At 59.0% G+C, this 24453-nt stretch overlaps 2 protein-coding genes across 2 annotated transcripts; both read right to left on the bottom strand.

The window, feature by feature from the left end:
- Positions 1 to 6154: 6154 nt before the first annotated feature.
- LY6D (lymphocyte antigen 6 family member D) lies at positions 6155 to 7856 on the bottom strand. Its single transcript, XM_019712178.3, has 3 exons — positions 7742 to 7856; positions 6916 to 7014; positions 6155 to 6721 (listed from the first exon to the last, which is right to left on the bottom strand). The coding sequence occupies exons 1-3, from the start codon at positions 7854 to 7856 to the stop codon at positions 6486 to 6488; spliced, it is 450 nt and encodes a 149-aa protein (XP_019567737.3). The 3' UTR covers positions 6155 to 6485.
- A 7644-nt stretch (positions 7857 to 15500) lies between these two features.
- Positions 15501 to 22043, bottom strand: LOC148757823 (secreted Ly-6/uPAR domain-containing protein 2-like). The gene is made up of 3 exons (XM_088799303.1): positions 21992 to 22043; positions 19580 to 19678; positions 15501 to 16651 (listed from the first exon to the last, which is right to left on the bottom strand). The coding sequence occupies exons 1-3, from the start codon at positions 22041 to 22043 to the stop codon at positions 16440 to 16442; spliced, it is 363 nt and encodes a 120-aa protein (XP_088655429.1). The 3' UTR covers positions 15501 to 16439.
- Positions 22044 to 24453: the final 2410 nt, after the last annotated feature.

The following is a 24453-nucleotide window of genomic DNA, read 5'->3' as shown; positions in this document are numbered from 1 at the left end:
GGCAGAACAGAGAGAAGAGAGCTGCCTGGAATGAGAACTGGGGAGGTCAGCCAGGGGGTTCCCAAGTCTTCAGCTGAGTGCCCATCGGGCACGCAGTGGAGGAACCTTCCCAGAGATATGCAAGGAGAAGGCAGAACAGTTCCCAGAACTCACACAGGGTTGGCAGGAGTTCACCTGTGTGAGGGGGGAGGAGAAACTTTGAAATGCTGGGCCTTTGGGCAGGGTGCTCAGAAGGAAATTGCCTCAGTCATGTGGCCAACTCAGCCCTGGATTAAAGGCCACACCTGGTCCCTCTAACACAGCTTAAAATCAAGCCTTGAAAGGGGCCAGTCATCTCCAAGTAACTTAATTGCATCCTACGACCACCTAGGGTCACCTATAAAGAACACTGCACCCAACAGAAGAACACATTCTTTTCACGTACACACAGAACGTTTGCCGAGATAGACTATATTCTGGGCCTTAAAACAAATCTCAGTACATTTACAAGGATTGAAAGCATACAAATTATTTTCTTGAACTACACTGAAATTAAATTAGAAACCAAGAACAGAAAAATATCCATAAGATCCCCAAATATTTAGAAAGCTGAACAACACACTTCTAAATAACTTCTGGGTCAAAGGAGAAATTTAAAAGGAAATTAGGAAGTACTTCATCACGCGGGGCGGCCTGCGGGGTCTCAGCTCCCGCTCCCCACCTAAGAACGCAGGATAAGGTGAGGCCAAAAAGGAACACCCACGGAGCCATAAGTAGGGGAGTCATATCACTATATTCTCGCTGGTGACATCAGCCTCTCTGCAATCCACTCTTGCTAGGTCAGCCACTGTGGGGGCGGAGCCCCAGAGAGTAGTTTCCAGGCTCTCGGCCTCACATAGACAGGTGCTGGCTCAGGTAGTAAATGGCCAACTGTGATTGCATGGCCATCAGCTGTGGCTAGTTGGCCGTCAGCTGTAACCAGTGAGCCATTGGCCACAATATAACTGCTGTGGCTACAGAGGGAAGAGAAGGAGAGAAGAAGGATGGGGCTAGCAAGAAGATGGCGGCTGGGCTGGCAAGCGTGGATGGCGGTTTGCGGACAGTGTGTATCCAGCCTCCAGTGAGAGTATAGTGCCGCCAGAGAGAATAAAGTGGTATGACTCCCCTACCTATGGCTCCGTGGGTGTTCCTTTTTGGCCTCACCATATCCTGCGTTCTTGTATGGGGAGCGGGAGCAGAGACCCCGCAGGCCTCCCCGCACGACAAATGGCGCAGCGAGCAGGGTCTCCCGCACGACACATGGCGTAGTCGGCAGGATATGGTGCCGGTCAAAGCTCTCCGAAGGACGGTGGAGCAGTTTGTGTGTGTGAACACCCAGTCTGAGGAAGACCAGGAGGAGCAGCTGCCGGAGAGCTGGACCCCCGTGGAGGGGTGGGAGGACGTGGACGGTTCTCCCACCAGCACAGGAAAAGCCATGCAGCTGCTGCAGAGATGGAGCCCCGTGGAGAGGTGGAAAGATGTGGACGGTTCCCCAACCAGCACAGGCCGGAGAAAGCAAAGGTCGTCGCAGCCCTGTGGGCCGGGGAAGTTCCTGCTCAGGCAGCCCGGATGCAGGACTTACAGTCCCAGGAGGTAACGCTTGCTGAGTCCTCCGTGGGAGATGAGGGTGAGGTCACGGTCGTCCCTCACTCCCAGGACAGCCCTGGCGAATGACTATGGACTATGGGGAATTGCCTTCCATCCCTAATTTAATGGACCGCTTGACTGTTTGTTTGGGAACTGTTGTTAGTGGAACTGGGGGATATTTGCTTTTGTCTTGACTGGCCGCCATTGAGAATATGTAAGCACCTTGATTGTGAGTCGCTGTTGTTCCAGCAGGGTACCCTGAGAGGCACAGAGAGAGTGGCAGTGCGCTGAGAGGTCTGGCTGAGCCCTGAAGATACCCTGGCTGTGCCCAGGAAGTCGGGCTGTTCCCAGAGAGAGTAGTAGAGCCCTGAAGGTACCCTGGCTGTGCCCAGGAAGTCGGGCTGTTCCCAGAGAGAGTGGCAGTGCGCTGAGAGGTCTGGCTGAGCCCTGAAGGTACCCTGGCTGTGCCCAGGAAGTCGGGCTGTTCCCAGAGAGAGTAGTAGTGCCCTGAGAGCCCTGGCTGTGTCCAGGAAGTGTGGCTGTGCCCAGAGAAAGTGGCAGTGCCCTGAGAAATCCTAGCTGTGCCCGGGGAAACTAGTGGTACCCTAAGAAGTCCAGGAAGTCTGGCTGTGCCCAGGAGTACTGGTGGTGCCCTGAGAAACCCTGGCTGTGTCCGGGAAGACAGGTGGTACCCTAAGAAGTCCAGGAAGTCTGGCTGTGCCCAGGAGTACTGGTGGTGCCCTGAGAAACCCTGGCTGTGTCCGGGAAGACAGGTGGTACCCTAAGAAGTCCAGGAAGTCTGGCAGTGCCCAGGAGTACTGGTGGTGCCCTGAGAAACCCTGGCTGTGTCCGGGAAGACAGGTGGTACCCTAAGAAGTCCAGGAAGTCTGGCTGTGCCCAGGAGTACTGGTGGTGCCCTGAGAAACCCTGGCTGTGTCCGGGAAGACAGGTGGTACCCTAAGAAGTCCAGGAAGTCTGGCCGTGCCCAGGAGTACTGGTGGTGCCCTGAGAAACCCTGGCTGTGCCCAGAGAGCCTGGCTGTGTCCAGGATATTGCATTCACCCCCAGGCTCCTCGCACAGGTCCCCTCGCGGAAGACGCTTGTCGCGTAGATTGTGAGGCGAGAGCCTGTAGGGGTGGAGTGTGGGGGCGGAGCCCCAGAGAGTAGTTTCCAGGCTCTCGGCCTCACATAGACAGGTGCTGGCTCAGGTAGTAAATGGCCAACTGTGATTGCATGGCCATCAGCTGTGGCTAGTTGGCCGTCAGCTGTAACCAGTGAGCCATTGGCCACAATATAACTGCTGTGGCTACAGAGGGAAGAGAAGGAGAGAAGAAGGATGGGGCTAGCAAGAAGATGGCGGCTGGGCTGGCAAGCGTGGATGGCGGTTTGCGGACAGTGTGTATCCAGCCTCCAGTGAGAGTATAGTGCCGCCAGAGAGAATAAAGTGGTATGACTCCCCTACCTATGGCTCCGTGGGTGTTCCTTTTTGGCCTCACCATATCCTGCGTTCTTGTATGGGGAGCGGGAGCAGAGACCCCGCAGGCCTCCCCGCACGACAAATGGCGCAGCGAGCAGGGTCTCCCGCATGTCAGCCACCATCTTCTTGCTAGCCCCCTTTTTTTCTGCTAGCGTAGCCATGACAGTTATATTAGTGGCCAATGGCTCACTGGTTACAGCTGACCGCCAACTAGCCACAGCTGATGGCCATCCAGTCACAGTTGATGGCCATTTACTACCTGAGCCAGCACCTTTCCACGTGAGGCCGAGAGCCTGGAAACTGCACTCCTGGCTCTGTCCCCACACACTTCCAATTGAATGAAAAGGAAAATACAACGTATCAGTGAGTGGATGCAGCAAAAGCCTATTTTAAAAGGTAAGTTTTAGCACTAATGCTTGTATTAGGGGGAAAAAGTTCTTGTTGACCTTAAAAATAAAACGGTCAATTATATTACCAGCAGAAATGGGTTTATTCGGGAAAAACAAAGAACTGCAGCTGGGGACAAGTAAGCTATAGCAAAAGCCATCAGCAAGCTCAACCAATGACGGAGAGGAACGGTGTTATATGGAGAAAAAGGAGGAAGTCGAGAAGGGTTGTTTTTAACAAGTCCATTGGGGAAACACAAGAATTCATGGTTTGTCATTGGCTGAGCTGCTGGGGTGTTCACTTCCTTGTAGGGGATGCAATCTACATGCTTTCCTGTTGCACCTGTAACTGATGATGCTTCCCAGCTGCCATTTCCTGCATTTGTATAATTGCCAATTCTTCCTGTAACTGACAGGCGTGTACTGTGTGCGAGTTCCCTGTTCTGGTGCCCGGACTACATTCTAGCGAGGTTTCCTTTTATTAATTTTCAGTCTCAAAACAATCACCTAAGCTTCCACCTTCGGAAACTGGAACCAAATAACAGCAACAACAACAAAGCAAATCAAACCCAAAGTGAAAATAATAAAAATAAGAGCAAAATATCAATGAAATAAAAAAGAAAAACAATTGAGAAGATCAATCAAGCCGAAAGCTGATTCTTTGAGAATATAAGAGTTTTCAACCCCTCGCCAGACGGACCAGAAAGGAAAGAGAAGAGACAAATCGCCAGCATCAGGAAGGAGAAAGATGACACTACGACAGGTCATAATGACGTTAAAAGGATAATAAGGAAACATTATGAACAACATTATGCCAATAAATACTATAACAGATGAAATGGGCAAATTCCTTCAAAGACACAAGCTAGCAATGTTCACTCAAGAAAAAAATATATAACCTGATTATCCCTCTGTCTTTTGAAGAATTTGAGTTGTAGTAAAAATCTCCCCACAAAGAAAGCTCCAGTGAATTCTACAAAGCACTTAAAGAAAGAATATCACCAGTTTTATACAACAACCGCATCCAGAAAATAAGGAATGGGCCCACTGAGCTAGGAGGCCAGCATCACCCTGATGCCTAAACCAGACACGGACACTACAAGCAAAACAGACTACACGGTGTCCCTCAAGAACACAGGTGTAAACGTTATAAACAAAATGACCCTGTTGGCCAGCCTCTCCATCCAGTCACAGGGCCAGGGTAGCCCATCCCTGTCCCCAGCCTGTTGCCTGAGGTGGCACCCGGTTAGGGTCAGCGTTGGTGTCAGGTTGGGTCTAGGATAGTTGAAGGCGTGGGCTCTGGGTAAGGAAAGCGATTCCCCCTCGGCAGGCTCCTCCCAACGCCTCACTCTCTAGTGGCCACCAGGGGGCGGGCGGGCCCCAAGACCCGCCCCTTGGACTGTTCCCGTTGCAGAGGGAAAACCAGGTAGGATCTTGAAGCCCCTGGGAGCGTCAAGGGGAAAGCCCTGAAGCCCTGAAGAGAGTGCCAGGGCCACCAACCTCAGCCACAGGTGACACTGAGGGGTGCTGGCTTCCAGGTGGGTGTCAAAGGCACACGAGGCTCTGGGAGAGTAGTAGTGTGCTCAAGGTCACTGGGAAAGAAAGACAAGGCGGGACCCAGGGGACTCTGGGCAGGTGGGCTTGGATGTAGAGGGGTGGGGGACGCCCTGGCAGGGAGCAGGGTTCCGTGGTGGCCCCATCCAGGAGAGGCAGATGTATTGGTGATGGCCTCGCCATCAGGGCTCGACCACAAACACCCAGAGCCCCAGGTTCCCCCACCAGGAACTGGGGTGAGTGACTCATCTCATCAAATATGGGAATTAAGAAGTGTGTGCCTAGCCCAGGGTCAGGAAATGATACTGACTCCTCCTCACCAGCTGATACCTCTCCACTGTCTGCTGGGGTGGGGGGCAGCACAGGGGTTTCTGAGGGCAGGCCTGCAAGGGTGCCAGCCCCGCTGGGAGTCAGGGCTCTGTGCTGCCCATGTGAGGCCTGAGAGTGTGGTGGCTGCCCAGGAAGTGGGGCCAGCCCCTCTGAACCCTCTGGCCCTCTGAGGGGGAAAGTCCTCTTACGGCCCATCTGCTGGATGCTCGGTACAATGACTCAAATTGCTCAGATCCAGGGAGCGGGCCCAGAACCAGACCCTCGGAGGCTGTGCTCTTTCTTGGCACTCAGCCCAAATGGACACACACACACACACACACACACACACACACACACACACTCCCCTCTCTCCACCTGGGGGAGGGTGGCCAAGGGGGCTGCTGGGCTCACCTGCAGTGGTTGACTCAAGGTAGCTGGACTTACGTTGGCCAGGACTGGGCAGTCAGTTCTGCACAGCTCCGAGGCTCAGCTGAGCCTGGAGGGTCCCAAGCCGGCCTTTCTGGAGGCTTCTGGACAGAGGCATGGAGGGTGTGCTAGGGAAGAGGGGCAGCCTTTCCTCCCTGACTGCTCCTTGGGGGAGGGGCCTGGTCTTCCCAGGTCAGGAGGCCTCTGCCCTATGCTCCTACAGGAGCGTCAGAGGAGGTACCTGTGGAGGGTCCTGTCCCCTCCGAAGGTAAGGCGTGATGGTGGCATTTCAGGCATCACACATCCTGCCATGACTGGCCCCAGGTGACAAGCCCTATGTGACCGGATGACCTCTGCCCTGCCCCCTCCACTCCTGGAAGAACAGACACAACCACACTGGTTTTCAATCATTTATTCCTATGTGGAGTTTCGAGTAGAAAAATAAACAGAAACCAAACAAAATGAATACAAAGTCAGGAGTCAGAATGTCTTCTGTCCCCTGCCCTTGGGTTGCTCAGGGAGCTGCGTCCTCTCGTCTTCAGGGAGGGATGGCTCTTTATGCCCACAAGACCTGGCCCCAGTTCTTCTGAGGAAGTTGCCAGCCCAGGGCCTCTGAACCCCCACTGTGGCTAGGGAGGGGATGTGGAATTCCCCAGGGCAGGGAGAGGAAGGGCTGGGGGCATGGGAGTCCCTGGGAAAGGAATGGGGGCCTTGCTCTGGGAGGGGGGTCACAGGCTGGGAGCCAAGAAGAAGGTGAGGAGTCCCAGGGCCAGCGCCAGGCTCAGGGCAGTGCTAGTGAGGAGGGGCCGGGCAGGCGCACTGCTGCTCAGCCTGTCATTGCACAGGTCACCCTGGCAGCACAGGGTGACCTCTGTGCCACTGCTGACCTGGCCAGGCTGGCTGTACGTGGGCTTGCACGATTCCACACACTCCTTCTTCACCAGGTTCCCTGACAGGGTCTCCACTGGGGAGATGGGCATGGTCAGGCTGGGCGGCCACCTCTGAACCCCACACCCCATCCAGCTAGCATCCACAGCACCCCAAGTCCCAGCTCCCAGCTGCTATTGCCACCATGTCCCAACTGTCTCCAACATGAGTCCGCCCAACCTCCCTGGGCGTGGTCTCGCAACCCTTGGGGCGCCTGGGCAGAGCACTCACCCGTCAGCATGGTCCTGCAGAAGCGCGAGCTGGCAGAACACCTCTGAGGCTCCTTACAATTGCTGGTGCTGGTGCACACGTGACACTGGAGAGCCTGGGCTGCGGGTGAGGGTGTCAGAGGCCTCAGCCAGCCCTGGGGAGGCCTCTCAGGGACACGGGGAGACAGCTCAAAAAGACCCCTCCTGGCAGACTGGACTGGCCATCTGCCACCCCTGCCTTAGGCCATTCCCCTCTGAGGTCCTCCAGGTTTGCCAGGGCTCCTGTCCTACACACAGCTTCAGCAAATGGGAGGTGACAGTCCCTGTCTTCTGGGGCCCTGGACCCCGCCTAGAGGAGGTATCCTGTGCTAAGCGCGTCTAGAGGAACAGTGACAGGCATCCGAGAGCTCTGAGACTCGCTAGGTCCCCCATCCCAGGGACTGTCCCCAGATGGGCAGATGTGGGTTCTGAGGGCTTCAGGGCCCTGGAGACTATCGCTTGGCCAAGCTGAGCCTGTGGGAGGAAGGGCTGTCCTGGCGGGGCCTGGGGACCGGGAAGGGCAGGGGTCGGATGACCCAGGCATTTGTTTCCCGGGGCAGGCATCTCAGGACAGCTGCCAACATCATTCCCTCTCAGAACGCCCATTCCATGGGCCGATCTAGGATTCTCTGATTCTCAAACATTGTAAGTCTGATTCCGCTACGTTAAGATGTGGGGTTCACTTTGTTTGAAATTCTGAGTCTAGCACCCCACAATTTCAGGATTCTCTGAGTCTCAGGGTCCACAACTCTAGGCTTCCAGTGTCTGGCCCACAGGCCAAAGCTGCCCACCCCCGCCCCAGTCCTCACCTGGCCCAGCAGCCACTGCCAGGACGACGAGGAGCAGCAGAACAGTCTTCATCTCGGGCGTCTCTGGGAGCAGTGGGGGCCCCTCCTCTCCAGAGGCCTTATAGCTGGGACACATGCTGATGGGAGGGGCGGAGTGGGCAGCCAGCCAGGCAGAGGCATTGCAGAAGGACCAGCCCCACCCTGGCTGGCCCACACCCACCCGCCCCTGCCAGCTGGAGAGCCTCTGCCCCTGGCCGCCTCCCCCAGGGCAGGGGTCTGCCCTCCCTCTCTCAGAGCTGGCCCTGCAGCTCACTGCGGGGGCTCCCTCTCTCCAGCCCTCTCTCCACCCCTGCATCACCCACTCCCTTCCTTGTATTCCCCACCTTCAGGTATAGGGTCTATGTGGGTGCCTGTAGGTACCCAGGGCTGTGCCCAGGGGCTGGAGGCAGGAGCAGGTACTGGCCCTGCCTTCTTGGGCTCTGGGCTTGTGATCACTGTGTCAGCAGAGGCCTGGAAAAGGACCCCCGGGAGGACAAGTGTCCTGCTGAGATGTCAGGACATAGGTTCTGAGGGGCAGGGTGGGCAGCAGGAGCAAGACACAGCTGCTGGATATGCCTGCAGAGAGCTGAGCCTGGACCAGGCGTAGGATGTGGGCCAGTGGGACCCTGGCACACGGGGACGAGGCAGGGGCGGGCAGGGCGGGGGGAGAGGGGGGAGGTGTGGAGGCAAAGACTCAACCCCTCGTTGCAGGGGACACTGTGGGACCCTCCTGTCTCCACAACCTTGCCTCCCACCCTTCAGGACCCCTCCCACCCAGTGCTCCCCACACTGTGCTCCTGCCCAGCCCTGGCCTGGAGGGGCAGCTGCCTCCCTCTGCTTTGGCACCATGCAGACCTGTGCAGGGCCCAGCCTCCCAGTGCGCTGGCTCCAGCGCTCACAGGAGAAACTCGGGCTCCCCCTCCCTCACCCCCCTCCCTGCCTCTCCTTGGGTTTCTCCTGTCTTGTGTGGCAGGAGCTGGGGTGGGGGGGCCTCCCAGAGGCCTCATTTTGTCTCTGCCTTGGTGGCCATGCTGATGGAGAGTGGGGCTGGGGCACAGACAGAGGGCAGCCCTGGGCCTGCCCCAGCGCCATCCCTGTTGATGGACACCCGTCAACAAGGACAAGGGGCAGGCCTGCTGCAGGGAGGGGGTGTCGGTGGCCTAAGGCTCTTGCGAACACTATGGGCTCAGGCCTGCGGGGCGGGGCTCCAGGTGCCTGGCCCTTCCTGGCTCATGGCCCTGGGTGAGCCAGCTACTGGGCCACATTGTGTGAAGTCACGGCCACCTGACATGTGGGGGTCCGTGGCTGGTGCTCTGACGCTCTGTGCTGTCATCCCTGAAGCGGCTACTGGAGGCGGGACCTGCGGAAGGTGCAGGGGTGGTGCCTTCCGGGACCTCAGGGGAGTGGGCTGTGCAGGCAAGAGCCCTGGGCAGGCCGCCTGTATGCTGCTGGCCCAGGCTCCCACGGGCTTGTTAGGGGCAGCTGGGGTCTCGTTGACAAGGCAGGTAATGTGGAGGTCCCCATGTCCTCACCCAGACAGAGAAAGTCACCCCAGGTTCTGAGGCCTCTCTGCATGCATCACATAGCCCTTCTCAGGCAGGAGGGAGGAGGGTGCCCAGAGGTTTTGGGAAGCAGGGCAAGAGCTCAGTGACTGGGTGGTGAGTGGCCTGGGTGGGTGACGCACCTGGGGAGGAGTGACTCACTCGGGCCAGGGGCATGGAAGCTGCTGGAAAAACAGGTTTGGGGATTGGAGCTCCTGCGGATCCTGGTGGAGCTGCAAGGTCCAGGGATGTCAGGCAGGGGCAGGGGTCTGGGAGTGCGGTCACAGGGCAGCAGCCAGACGCCAGAGCAGAGGTGGCAGCTGGGTTCTGGTTCCATGGGAGAAAGCATTTGTCCCTGGCAGGGCTGCCCACGAGGACACCATCCTAGGAAGCCATCCTGGGGGTCTCCTGGCAGAAACATCAAGAACAGCCCCAGACACAGTTTCCCTGTGGGAGGGAGTGGGTGATTATAATGGCAGGAGCTCTCGGAGAACTGGGAGACTTGGGACCGTGCCACCAGAGAGGGCTTCCTGCAGGCGGTGAGCTGGCTGTGGTCTTGGAGGCAGGATTCAGGATTCAGGGGAGAAAGGAGCTGTCACGGCCCCTTAAGTTGGCCTCTTTCCAACACCCTTTTACTGCTGGCATCCGTCTGGTCATGTGGGAGTAGACCACAACTTGGCGGTTCTTTCCCTCACCACTGGCCTCTCTTCCCTCCCCCGATTGAGAAAGTTACTGCTCCCCAGAACCCAAGCCCTCTCACCTGGCCCCTGGAGCCAGCCCTGTGCCTCGACCTGACTATTCCAGCAGAATGCTGACTCCGGGAATGACACCCAGCAGAGGCCTTGGAGGGGCCCGGGGCCCAGAGTACTCCCATCCCCACCCCTCAGCGCTGATGCCCCCTGGACTCAGCTGGCTAGGAATCCCAGGGGCAGGGGGCAAGCCCAGACCTCTGCCAGCAGAAGCTGTCCTGTCGGTCCTGTCCTGCCCGCTGCCGTCCTGCTAGCTCCCCTGGCCTTGGTCTTGGCGTGCCTCCAGATTGTTGGGGCCTGAGGTCCCACAAAGCCAGTGTGGCCCAGAGAGGAAAGCTCCCGGCTCAGCGTAGCACAACAGCCACCTTGGCCTCTGAAAGTGCAGCCCCAGCCTTCCAGGAGCACCCCCAAGCCTCAGACCTGGGGACAAGGCTTCCTCAGTCAGCTTCAGGTTGCTGCCTGGTCCAGCGCTGCCCGGCCGCACCCAGGGGCACCCAATGCCTCCCTCTGCCTTGCAGCACCCCTTTCACTCCCTCATTCATTCATTCATTCATTCATTCATCCGACAGGGTTTTAGAAGGACCCACCATCAGCCAGGCACTGAGGGTGTAACAGAGACAGAGCGAAGGGACAGGGTCCCCAGACGATCTGAGGAGACGGGGAACCAAGAAGGGAAGCTCCGTAGTGTACGCCTGGGTGGCCAAGGCACCAGGGGAGCTCTTGAAGCGCGGCGCACAGAAGGGCGTCAGAGCCTGGGCCCCAGGCCCAGCGTGTCCTGGGACATGTGGCCCTCCTTCACTGGCTCCCTCCCTTCTTTCCCAGAGTAGGCAAAGTGACTGCCCCGTGAGTCAGGCAGCAGAGTGATGCGGTGTCTCCCTGGGGCCTGCTCTGTCCCTTTCAGTCACACACTTACACACACAGATGACGCAGAGAGGGCAGGGCCTTGCCCAGGGTCACCCAGCCATCGGTGGGAGCCAGAGCTGGGCCTGCCCCACGGCTGGGGCTCTTCCCCCACACCCAGGCTTCCCTCCTGGTTGGGGAGTCACCTTTACACACAGGGCCATGCGCCTAGACAGGGTCTCTCTCACCTGCTTCCCAAGGCTTCACATATCCCCCCCCCCCCCCCCCCCCCCGTCCTAGATCGACCTCTGGCACCCTGGCCACCAGCAGTTCTTCTCCAGAGACACCCTCCCCCCATTGCCGGCTGTGTTTCTGGGTGCAGTTAATGGGCTGAGTCGGGCTGGGGATCAAGGCCAGCTCTGCCCGTCTGGGCTCGCCCCTCATCCAGGCAGGGCCTCTCTCCTGCTCTGCTAGAGTACAAATCCACGCAGCCCTTCTCTGCCTCGGGCACAGCCTGTCTGAGGAATGGCTGGGCTGGAGCCCTAGGTTCCTGGGGGCCAAGAGAGACGAACCAGTTTTCGGGCCTGGCAGGCGACGCCCTGAGAAAGGCCCCACGGGATCCCTGCCCACAGCAGCAATGGGACACTCTCCACGGAGCCCAGCATGGGCCCTGGTTGTCAGCTTCTCTGGCTGTGTCCCCGACAAGAGCTGGGGGCTGGAGGATGAGGAAGAAACATTCAGGGGTGCGCTGCGTCCTTCTGTCTTTCTGTGAAGTGGGGGACAGAGCCTACAGAAGGGCTTGCACACAGCCACAGGGACAGTGAGGAGCTCGGGGGCCCCAGCCTGCATGCTCTCAGCAGTATGGGCCACGGAACGTGGCACCTAGGATTGCAGAACCCAAAGGACCTGAGGAGCAAGCAGCCTGGAGGGGTTTCTGCTCCCCGTGTTAGGCCAAGCTCCCAAGGTGTTGGCGAAAGACAGGATGTTGTGAGCATGCCCTGACTCCCCCTGCTGTCCCACACCTCACCGCACCTCCTGTTGCAGCCTGGCGCTGAGGCTGTGAATATTTGAGCTCCACGACGGTGTGGGTGTAGGTTCCAGGACAGTGAACACGGGCCCTCCTCACTCCTCTGCCCTCATTTGCTCCAACACATATCCCTCATCCACCCATCTAGCCATCAACCATCCATCATCCGTCTACCCATCTATCCATTATTCATTCACCCACCCACTCATGTATTCACCCATCCATTTATCCATGCATTCATCCATTTTCCTCCCATCCACCCATCCAATCTTCCCTGTACCCGTCAATTTACCCATCTGTCTGTCCATCCAGCCTACTACTTATCCACTCACACCACTTGTGTGTCCTCAGGAGTTATGATGATGTGTCTGTCTTGTCTTGCCTCTTCCCTTTCTCATTTACACCTGCTTCTGCCAGAGAACGCAGTCATTCTCAGACACCATGGAGTGAAACCCGGTAGGAGCTCTGACGGCCTTACGTCTGCAGATGGTTGGCAGGCAGCTCTGGGACTTACAACACCCAATGTACAGACCTGCTCCTTTTACTTAAAATGATAAGATTACTGGGGGTGGAACCTGAGAGGACACCATGGGTGCTGACCTGTAAGAGGGAAGTCAATATCTTATGTATACCAGGTGCTCTGGCGGTCTGTCTGTCCCTCTTTGGCACTGGTACCTCTTACACAGAGAAGTGTAAATCCTTTCCTTGACAACTCCCCTCCCCATCACTTTGTGCCCCATCCTTTGGGAACAGGAAATGGCCCTTTGTTGGGTGCTGTCACTCTTTAAGCCCCATCCAAACACTGCCAGGATAACCTGGGATTTTTCAAAAGAAGTTTTGGAAACAGCTGATGAAATTCTAGCATGGGGACCATTGTCCTCCCAAGTATGTGTGAGACCCAGATTTCAGATGTGGACATCTACCCAAACCCTGCCTTTTACAGATGTGGGAACAGAGCCCCAGGAAGCAGTTTCCAGGCTCTCGGCCTCACATAGAAAGGTGCTGGCTCAGGTAGTAAATGGCCATCAACTGTGATTGGATGGCATCAGCTGTGGCTAGTTGGCCGTCAGCTGTAACCAGTGAGCCATTGGCCACTAATATAACTGCTGTGGCTACGCTAGCAGAAAATGGGGGCTAGCAAGATGGTGGCTGAGCGAGCAAGCGGCGCAGTGAGGGTTGCGAACAGTGTGGCTCCTGCTTCCTGTGTCTCCAACCCGGCCGCCAGCGAGAATATAGAGGTATGACTCCCCTACCTATGGCTCCGTGGGTGTTCCTTTTCGGCCTCACCATGTCCTGCATTCTTATGTGGGGAGCGGGAGCAGAGACCCCGCAGGCCACCCCACGTGACAACAGATGAGTTTTCTGATGTTTATCCAGTCGCAGACGTGGGAGCCAGCAGGGTTGTGTCACGTTGCCTGGGAGCTGAGCGGGCTCCGTTTTTGCATGTCGTTGCAGGCTGCCCTGGGTGTAAGGACAGGCTCCCAGGGCAGGGAGTTACTTCATCACTATAATCCCGGGACTTAGGGCATCACGGGTTTTTGTCATGTCAACCCTGGAGTGTTATGCAAGAAAAACGGCGGCTCCTCGAGGAGCCCAGAGCTGTGTCCAGGACAGAGGAGCCAGCCCTGGCTTCCAACCCCAGGCACACAAAGCTGGGTTGTTGTGAAGAGAAGGGAGAAGACCTCCCAATGGGCTGTCACAGCATCTCAGCCCAAGCTCTCTGAGCTCCAGCCCACCCAGGCCTCCCTCAGGCACGTCAGGAGTAACAGGTCGCAGCTTGAGCCCTTGGTGCAGCTCCACACCACGCCCCTCCCAAATCGCCCTAAACTGGCAGCAGTAGCCCTGGGCCTGTTCGGGCGAAGCCAGCCTCCCTGTCCTGCCTCTGGGAGCCCTGCTCGGCTGACTGGCTGGCTACCTGCTCCCACTGCAGTCCCTCCAGCCCCTGCAAGCCCCGACCTTTGGGCTTGCTCTCCGGCTGCCTTCCTATGGCCGGAAGGCGCCACAGACTCCCGTCTGAGGCCGGCGTCCCCTCCATCATCCCACCCGTCTCTATAGCCCTGTCAGGAGCTGCAGGCCCACATTTCTCTGTGGGTTTGCTGACTTTGTCCCCCAGTCTGTTCTGTCACTGGTGTCCCAGCGCCCATACGATCCTGGTATACAGTAGGCGCCCTCTGAGTGTCTGCTGATCTAATGAGTTTGGAGAAGCCGTGGGGGTGGGTGAGAGTAGAGAGAACTCAGACGTTGGAGCAGACCACTCTGCCGACCCAGGAGGAAATCCAGAAAGCTCTTCATGCTTCACTTTCCTCGTCTGTTGTGAGGGAAACTTACTGTCTTCATATGGAAACAGTCTCTCGTCCCACCCACCCTGACTTCTGAGCACATTAATTTACCCTGAGGAGGAGGCTATGGGATGTCATGTGGCATCCCAGGTGTTTTCCGCTGGGACTTATAGAGGTGGGGTCTGCCCCAGAGCGAAGGAGGCAACAGAGGAAATTTCCACCCTCCTTGAGAAAAGAAACCCCAAACTTCCAAGGCTGGGTGGGGAGGCCCAACACCGAGCCCCGGCTTTTCTCCTGGGATGGCTGCCCCACACAGCCCACGCCAGTCTCCTCACAGCTCCCCAGAGCCCGCACGCCTGGCCATGCAGGGAGATCGCCAGATGCTGGGAGGGGCCCCGAGGGAGCCCTGACATCTTGTTTTATGGCAGGGTCCCCCCCTTGTCCATCAGAAGGCCCAAGTGAACACATGGTGGGCAGAACCCTCCCCTGGCCTGAGACCTCTGCTTCCCTTGGGCTCAGGAGTGCTTTGCTCCCAACAGGGTGGCCTGTCACAGGCACAGGGGACCAACAGAGGCTGGCCATGCAGGCACTGGGCAGACAGCGGCCCTTTGAGGCCAAAGAGGTGGCTGCTGGGAATAGGAAGGGCCTGAATCCCTTAAGGGCATGGGTGGGAACACCTGGGGACACTGCTGCCAGGAGACGGGGCTTTGGGAGGGATGGAGCCTGGGGGGAGGGGGGAGGAGAGGCTGGGCATTCTGTGCCCAGAACTGAGGTGCAGGCCTGACTGGGAAGGCTCCCAGCCACCATGACGCTTCTCTCCTGGTTCCTGAGCTGTGGCAGCCAGGCTTTGCTAGCCAGGCGAGAGGCACACCTCACTCTCCTGTCCTGGAAAAATTCCAGGAGAGTCGGGGCCTCTGGCCCTGGAGGAAGCTCAGAGCCCTCAGCGCCTGGCTGTGCCCTGACTGCAGGTGTAGGACAGCAGGAGCATGGGGTGCACTGGGGGACTGAACACCTATGCTGGGGGGCACCAAAGCTGAGAGGGCTCCCCAGAGAACCCACACGAGCCGCCGCCCAACTTGGGATTTCCTGAAAGTGTGTTTCTGCCGCCCTGGCCATGGGGTTGGCATACAGGCTGGCTTCTTACATGATAAGGAAATGAGCCTCTTCCCCCCGAGCCTGTGCATCAAGGATTCTACCACCCGTCTCTAAAGTGGCCCCTGGCTGCCTCTGAGGCGCAGGGGCTCCGCCCAGGACCAGTGACAAGAATCCCCCCACAAATTCAACATCTCAGAGAATGAGGACAGAGCAGGACTTGCAGCTTTATTTTCCTCTCCTGAGACCCAGAGGTGCCTCTGAGGGTGTAGGGCGGCCCCCCTTGCCTAGTGAGAATGGGTCCCAATGCCCGACACCGATCCCCTCGTGACCTGACCCAGCCCCCAGCGGGCAGCCAGGGGACCACTGGAAAGGCCTGCCTTCACATGGCAGGGCTGGTGAGGTTGGTGGCGCCCACTGGTTAGCACACGGAGCCCCTGAGGGAGACCCTGGGAGGCGGGTCCTCAGCTGGCTCTCCTCAGGGCACCTGGCCCCAGGACTCCCCAATGGGCTTGTGAAGAAAGAATGCACCAGATGAAATGTGAGTGAATGAGAGAGTAAGTAGGTGGATGGGTGGATGATGGATGGATGGATGGATGGATGGATGGATGGATGGATGGTTGAGCACAGGAGTGGAGAAGAAGGTCGAGAAATCCAACACCAAACCTCTGATCTGCCTCCCCCTGCACGAGCAGCTCTGGACACAGGAGCTGAGGGACCTGGTGTCATGGAACACACAGGCTCCTTTGGGTCAGAGAGGGAGAAACCCCCAGCAGAGGCCCCTGAAATGGGGCGAGGGATGCTGTGGAGAACCGAGGTGCTCTTCCCACTCCTGGATGGCCAGGGGACCCCAAGACCCCCGCAGAGAGCTGAGGGCCCCTCAGAAGTGTGAGCCTGGGGGAGGTGTGCCCCAGGGCTCCCCATGTGGACAGGTTCCCTGGGGTGGGGAGAGCATCCCTCCCTGGCATAGGAGCCTGAGGGGGTTGCTGGGTGTGGCCTGGGGGAAGCAGGGAAGAGTGACAGGAGAGATGGGGGCTCTTCCTGCCAGGGTGGGGTAGGCCGGAAGCCGCACAGGCTAGAGACAGACCCCGTGCAGCGGAGTCCAGGCTGAGAGGAGCCGGGGAGCCCTGGGCTGGCCAGTGGTGGGCGGGCTCACCAGGCTGCCCAGAGCAGCACCCACAGCAGGCTGGCCAAGGTGCTGACCCACAGGGCCCCACGGCCACCCACCAGGCCCACGGCTGCACTGCGGTTGCACTGGCTGCCCTGGCAACAGGAGACGGAGAGGGCGCGGCCGTCAGAGGACACGGTGCTGTTGGGGCAGGTCGGGGCGCAGGACTTCATCACCAGGATGCCGCCAGGGTTGGCTGCGGAGAGAGGGGTGAGGGCCCATGGGGGTGTGCTCTGCGCAGCACCCACCCCGCCAGGCCCGGGCGTGGAGACTGCAGCCCGCAGCCCGTTGGCACAGCACACACCACCGCTTCCAGGGCCCCTGGGAGTTGGACGTGGGTGTCCCAAAGAGCCTTGAACTGTGCGAGTGTGTGTGTGTGTGTGTGTGTGTGTGTGTGTGTGCGCGCGCGCGCGCGCGCAGAAGGGGGTCCTTCCTTGGTGCCTGTAGGCCTGGGGAGTGCTGTGTCCATCCTCAGACCAGCTCCTCTGTGACTTGTATGGCCAGGGTGTGACTCAGGGGACGTCTTTGGCAGCTGGCTCAGAAGCCAGATGTGGGGCTGGAGGGGCCTATGCCCAGGTAAACACGGATAATGAGAGAGCCAAGCTCTGCGGCTGTTTGGGGTTAAATGAGAGCGGTGTGGCATGAATGTAAGTTTTCAGTCGTGGCCAGTCAGTCAGTCAGTAGCAGTGCCAAGGGTTGCGTGACATTGTCTTTCCCGTGGCGGCAAAGCAGAAAGACAGAGACACCAGCTCCCGACAAATGGGAGCTGCATGTGGACGGCAGAGGCCAGGGGCCCCATGTGAGGGTCCTCGAGCAAAGGCTGATGGGCTGGCCGGGGTTGGCAGCAGTCCCCACCCCCTCAGGAAGCCAACCCACCGACAGACCATCCTCCCCAAGCCTGGGGCGGCGCCAGGCAAGACACCACAATGTGGTATTTCTTTTCCTCTCCCCACAGTCCTGAATTTTCCAACGGTCCCTGTGTTTCTGCAAATAGAATGTAACAGGCAGCCTTGACTAAGTTTCTCGGTGTTTCTGAGTTACTGTTGACGAGGCATGGGCAGGCATTGCCACACGTCACCACCAGCACCTGGTGACATTTAGCCAGCCTGGCCACCTCCCTGCTGGGTGGGCTCTGAGCTCTAGGTCCCTGGCCTGAGAAATGCAGGACTGGATGGGAAGGTAGACTAGGGGCTGGGCCTGGGGCTCCGTGGTGTGTAGCAGTGGCCCCTGCTGTTTATCTCACCTGCGTCACAGGTGAGAGCTGGTTGGCTCTGCTGGGAGGCCTGCAGCAGGGGATATTCCCAGACCCCTTCTCACTGGAGCCACAGAAGCCCAGGCCCAGGGTGGCTGTGAGCCTGAGACCAGAGGCAGCACAGCCCTGTCCCCACCCATCGCCCTGGATTGGCTGTGGAAAGTCAGTAGGCACTTACACCTCCGAGCTCAGGGAGGAACAGAAGCTCAGAGAGGCCTCGCCAACTGCCAGAGGCACTTCGGGTGGTGCAGGGAGTGACCGCCCTGCCACCGCCCAGGCCCGACTCACTGTCCAGAGGGCTCTGGTCCCCACACTTGCTGCTCTAGGACCTCTCCTGCCTCCCCCTAGGCCCGCCAGCTCCCTCTCCACTTGGGCAGGGCCTCTGCTCACTGCTCCTTCCAGGTAGCACCCCCTCCCCCCTGGCTGTCAGCCTGGATGCCCCATTACCACAGGGTCGGGCTTGTCTGACTGTCAGCACGTCCACCGGACCAGGAGGGTGGGATGGCCCCACACCCCAGAATGCACTCAGGGTGTGCTGCCTGGCTGAACAGGTAGATGGACAGACAGATGCAGCAGATGGTCGGAGAGGGGCAGGGGAGGTGGGATGAGGCCTGAGGAGTCTGAGGGATGGGTGTCTGTCCTGCCCAGGCTGTAAGAACTGAGGCGTCAGGGGCCTGTGGGGGTCCCCGGCATGCTGGGGACCACCAGAGAGAAGCAGTGCCCTCCCATCTGCCCTCCGTTGCCTTCTGGCCACCTCTCCCAGTACAGCCTCAAGGCCAAGAACCCTGAAGTCCCCTCTGGTACCAGCGTCAGAGTTGGCACGCTCAGTAGGTGCTTGGGCCATCAAGCAGGTGACTGAAAGGGAAGAGCCATTCCTGGCTGTGGCTTCTGCATCCAGGGCCCGGCCAGAAGTGGGGGCTACCACTAGCCCCTAAGAAAGTGACAAGCTTGTGTCTCTGAGCAGGTCTTTCTCCACCCAACAGGGAGGGACCTGGAGGCGTTTGAGGGGTGCACACTGCTCCCTCACAGAGTCCCTGGGCTGAGAAGAGGGTGAGGGCCAGCGGGGTCGTGGGGAGACAGACCCCAGCATAGTTCCTGGCTTTGCCATGCACCCGTGGGGGTCCTGGGCTGGACACTGTGCTACGCGTCATGGGGTGGGGGACTCGGGGAGGGGGCCTCTGAGTCCCAGCTGGAACAACCTTGATCATCATTAGGGTTGGATTTATGGGGCACGTTGGCCCAGAGGATGGCCTGGGCCCCCCGTGGGACTGCCCTCTGCAGAGCCCCTGCTTTGTGCTAGGAGCCTGGGGATGCCGCCGGGCTCCTCAGACATGACCCAACAGTGGCAGCAACCTGCCAGGGGAGAGGTCTCATTTCCTCACAGAAATGGACACTGCTGCCTGCCCAGGTGCCTGTCCCTCACCCTGTCACGCCTCCTTCTCCGTCACCCTATAGCAGCTCGTAGCCCCCCCGCCTTCATTTCAGGGTCCCAGCCTCCCCTTCCTGCTTCCAGCTCCCCAGGGTTACATCCTGGCCCAGTTCACACCTCCACGCCATGACTCCTAGGGCCCCACCTGCACCCAGACCCTGCCTGTCCCTGTCACCCGCGGGCCGTATTCCACATGGATTCGCTCTAAGTTAAGCTGGAAAGTCCATTTTGTAGCCTTGAGTTGCTGGCAGGGCTCTGACCCTCACATCAACCCATGACTATTAGAAGTGGGACGGGTTCATTCCTGCCACCTACAGCCCTGCGGCTAGGCTGCACTACAGGAATCCGGCTGGAGGGTGGTGATGTCCCCAAGGGTCTGGCCTGCGGTGCTGTGGGGGCACAGGCGGGCTTCTGGGGCAGCTAGGGGGGCGTGGGGTACTCACTGGCCCGCGTGATCACACAGTACTTGTCCGTCAGGGCGCACTCCACCAGAGACTCACAGTTCTCGTGGCCGCAGCACACATGGCAGTGCAGGGCCCAGGCTGGGGGGAAGGAAGCACAGGCCCATCAGTCTGGGCTGGGGTCCAGGCCTGGCCTGGGGCTGGGCTGAGCGCTGCCCGCCTGCCGCATGGCCACAGCCGTCCTGGCCCCTCTGAGCCTTCTCTTCCTCCTGCCCTAACCTCCTGAGGTGTTCCTGGTCCCCTCGGATGGGCCGAGAGACTTGGTGTGGTGACTGTGCCAATCTGTCAGAGGAGTGAGGGTGTAGGTGGGGCATGGGTGTCTGCAGACTGCCCCCAGGGCAGAGGACATGGGCAGCATGGTGCCCTACAAGGAGAGTCTGCCTCAGAGGTGATCTGTGTCCTACTTCTCACTGTCCCTGTCCCTCTCCGAGGGCAGTGTCCTCACCTATGAGATGGGATGTGCTGCAGCCCAAGGCAGTTCGGTCTTGCCAGAGAAAGAGATGATGTAATGCCCAAAGCCACCGGCTCCTGCCCCACCCCCTTCACTAGGGCCCGCAGGCCTGGGACTCCTGCCTGGGACCAGAATGGCCGTGGATCTGAGGATTTTGCACATAGTAGGTGCTAGGGGCTGTTTAGTTAACAGTTTAGTTAACAGGAAGGAATGGCCCTGCCCTTCACTGCCTGGGGCTGCTGGTGACCCCGCCCCAGACCCATCAGGGCAAAAGGCCCCGGCCCTGACCAGTCCCTGCGCCTGTGTGAGCAGCCCCAATGACAAGGTCATGAGAACAAGCCTCCTGGCCTGGAGACCCCAAAGGCCGCCCAGGGGTGGCAAACCGAGGCACAGTGTGTAACCCCGATTAAGATGGAGGGGGAGTGTATAACACTTTGTGGAACACTTGACTGAGAGGGCAGGGGCCATCTGGGAAGGCTTCCTGGAGTGGGTGGCCCTGGAGCTGGACCTGGACAGATGGATAGATTTCTGTTTGTCACCTGGGAAAGGACCCTCCGGCAGAAGGGGCAGCATGGCGGTGGCCTAGCCAGCTGGGACCAGGCTATGACAACCCAGGAGCTGTGGGGTCTGGGGGGGTACCTGGAGGGGGTTTCTTGCAAGGGATACCCTTAGGACAAGGCACACCTACTTTGACCTTGGAGCCCGCCCGTGCCTGTGCAATGGGGTGATGGCACTTTCTCCACATGGGCCCACGGATGTCAGAGCCCTCTTCCCTGCGTGGAGAGTGGGGGACGCTGTGGCTGAAACACGAGCAAGCAGGAGGTTAAGCTCAGCCTCACCCCCTGAGCTCAGAGGCCATGCTTCCCAGGTCAGGGTTCTGGATTCCCCAAGAAGAATAGGCCTCTTTGTCAGGGGGTGCAATTCATCCTGGGTGCTGGTGGGGGCAGGAGACGCTCCTACGTTCCTCTGAACAACAACCGGACACTGCCTCAGTTTCCCTCACGGGGGTCGGGAGAGTCCCTATGTCCTTGGGCTGTGCTGAGAATTAATGGGTTAATCTCGTTAGGTTGCTGGAGCAGTGACCCTTCCAGCAAGTGCTGTCCAGGTATCAGCCTCCCAGGAAAGCTAAGCCTGCCCCCACCTCTCCTACACCTTCGACTGGGACACAGGGGCGGGACCTCCAGGGGCCTCCCCAGCACCTTCTGCCTCTCCAGCCCCTCATCTCTGCAGGGCTTTCTTCGGATACATGACCTTGTCCTCTGCCCCGCCCAAGGCCAGCCTTCTGCCCTTGTCCAAACATCCCCTCCATCTGTATTTCCGGCCTCCCCAAGCTGAGACTGATCGCCAAAGTGTCTCCTTCCACCTACAGGTCCCCTCCCAGTCCCCACTCCACCCCTAGAGGCTTCCCCACACAGCTGGAGGCTTACCTCACGCACCCCACTCTCAGGGGGGGCCATGGGGCTAATTAACCCTGGGTGGTTATTACAGCCTGATAATCACAGGCTGTGTCACTCCCTCCCCGGGCCCCATTTCCGGTGGCCTCAAAAGCCACAGGTGCTTTTCTTGTTCCAAGTCATCAGGTAGGGGCAGAGCTGGGGCTGGAAGGGGGCAAACAATTTCTTTCTCTGGTTTTACCACCTTCCAGGACAACAGGACCACTGGGACCCTCGTAGGAACCCAGGTCCACTGCCCAGCCCAGAGCTCTGCAGCCTCGTCCTCTCACTGGGTCTTTCACCCCTACAAGAGCCAGATGTACCAGAAACTGGGCCCAAAGGGACACCGCGGTCTCTAGTTCTGGTTAGACAGGGAACAGCCACAAGGGCCTCCCCTCACTCCCCTCACAGCCCCCAATCCAGGCGGATGCCGCAGACCCCTCAGACCCCATCCAGCCCCGCCTGGCACCTGTCTGCCCCATCTCTTCCACCCAGGTCAGCGACCCTTACCCAGGTCAGTGCAGAAAGTGGCCAGAAGCAGAAACACCAGAAGTGGCCTCATCGTGGGGCGTCCGCTACAGGGACTGGGGCGCTGCTGTGCTGGTGCATTTATACAGCAGGCTGGCCAGGTCAAACCTAGTAATTTAGCTGGAGACGAGCTTGGGAAAGGGGCCTGCCTGACTCAGGGCCCAGGCTTCCCTTTGTCCTGCCCCCGGGGCACCCAGGGGACTCTCCAAAGGCCACTGCCTTTCTCTCCATCCTAGACCTTGGCCTCCTTTTCCCTTGTCCCATGAGGCCCCAGGTGGGGCTGGGAGAAAAAGAGACATAGGTACAGTAGGCTGTGGGGGACAGCCCACTCTAGAGGCTTGGGGGACACAGCCCTGACCTAGGGTCTAGTTTGGAGGACCCAGCCTGCCCACAGCTCTTTCAAGCAGGCACAGCCGTCTCCTCTGGGCCATGGCAAGCAGGGAGGCCCCGAAGCCAATTAATGGGGAAGCTGAAGCCCTATAGACTGAAAACGTCTGCATCCCCGCTGTGTACACAGGTCACCTAGGGCTCAGGTAAATGCTGGTTGTGACTCAGAGGCCTGGGTGGGACCTGAGACTCTTGGTCTAACAAGCTCCTGGGGGTGCTGGTCTGCAGGGCCAAGCGAGAATCACGGTGCCCAGCACCCAGTGGGCACTCTATCACTGCCATCCGGCCTCCAGGCCAGGCTCTGGGAACTGCAGGTGACAAGGGTGCCCTGGGGGGGACACAAGAAGTGGGCTGCTGCTGGTTTCTGTTTTGGGGTCTGGCTGGGGTTCCAGAGGCTGAGAGGTTGGAGCTCACACCTGATGTCTCTGCTCCAACCCCTCCCAGGCCACAGGCCTCTCTCTACTGGTGGCCCTAGTCCCCTCCCCAGTGACCACAGCTACCTTTCTAGAAGTACCTCTGATGTGTCACAATCTCCTGAGAGCCCCAAAGGAGCCCACTCTGTTAACTCCGCCCCCCTGGCCTCCTGTTCCCTCCAGCCTCCCCACCACCCTCAGTCTCCATGGCAGACTCCGCACACCCAGGCCCTGCCCAGGCCTGGCCTTGTGCCCGGGATACTCTTCCCTCCTTTCCCTCCCTGGCGGCATCATCTTTGACTGGAACACTCTTAGACCCCTGCCCAGGCCTGCGCCCTTCGCAAGGTCCCTAAGACCGTCTCCTCCTCCCACCCGAGGAGGTGGGCTGAGATACTGGGTACCAATCGGTACGGCTAAGGGTGGCCTCACTGAGGCCAGACCAGCTTCTCGCTCTCCCCACACCCCGAGCACCCAGGTGACCGTCCCAGGCCTCTGAGGGAGTGTGCAGCAAACAGGCTGGGAGGGGAAGAGAGAGCCCTGGGCTCTGAGTGTCCCCTGCCCCAAGTGACGAGCAATCTGTCTGTGTTCAGGCCTTGCTGATCCCTACTCAGTGCCAGGCTTGGGCCGTCGGTGCTGGGGCTCAGGGATGAAAGGCTGTGTGTGGGGTATGGGGACCCACATTTACAGAGAGTAGTCAGGTGACAGCCATGGGTCCTGTGCACAGCCACCAGCCTCTGCCTGCAAACTGCATGGGTGAGCTGCATTTTGAAGTAGGGGTGGTGGAGGGGACTGTTGAAAGCAGCGGAGGAGCTGTTGGAAAGGAGTAGCTGGGTGATGTGGTCCTCAAACTCTCTCATTGGCTGGATCTTTCCTGGCAGGTCCGGCTTTCGCAAATTGGGGTCTGTGTTCTTGAGGGTCTGTGAGAGCTTTTTTTCCTCTAACAGGACAATCTGAGAAATGACCCTCAGGAATCTCAAAGAGCCTTTTAGGAGCAAAGATTCCGCAACCCCAGGGGGCAAGGGCCCTGGGGAGGGGCCTACCAATTTGGGAGCTCCCTCAGGAGGGGAGGAGCAGGAGAGCAGGGGCTGCCCCGGGTGGGTGGTGATGGCAGAGGAATGCGACCCAAGCGCCAGCTGCCCAGGGGCTGGGGGAGGGGTAGAACTGCCCCTCGTAATAAGGCATCTGCTACTCACTGTTTTACAAGCTGAGTGCTTTCCAATTAAGGCCCAGACTCACCCCAGGCCACAGTTAACTGTGGCCCCCGCAGCCTGGCTCTGGATTCCACATCCCAGAGTGGCTGAGAGGGAGACACGGGAGCTCCCCGTCCCGCAGGGGTGCTGGCAGGTGAGGGAACTGGGGCAGCAGTGAAGCCCAGTGCAGGATACACAGCATGGACCCTGTCGGCCTAGAGGGGCGCAATCCTGCCCTCCAGTAAGAGACCTTGACCGTAGTTAGGAACCCCAAGACTGCCACATGATCCAGAGCCCAAGTTCTGCTTTTACCTTCCCCTCCCTTGACCCCCCTTTCCCTGACTGCTCCTTTCCCTCCTTCCCTCCTGAACTCATGCCTCTTGCTGTCATGCTGGGGCTGGAAAAGGGGTGCTCCTGTACCTACATATACCACAGAGGACTCTGTGCCCTGACC

This window comes from Rhinolophus sinicus, chromosome 6 (genome assembly GCF_057876585.1).
Source record: "Rhinolophus sinicus isolate RSI-liver-muscle chromosome 6, RSI-T2T, whole genome shotgun sequence".
NCBI lineage: Eukaryota > Metazoa > Chordata > Mammalia > Chiroptera > Rhinolophidae > Rhinolophus > Rhinolophus sinicus.
The sequence above is the reverse complement of the archived record's forward strand: the minus strand, read 5'-3'. Positions and strand labels throughout refer to the sequence as shown.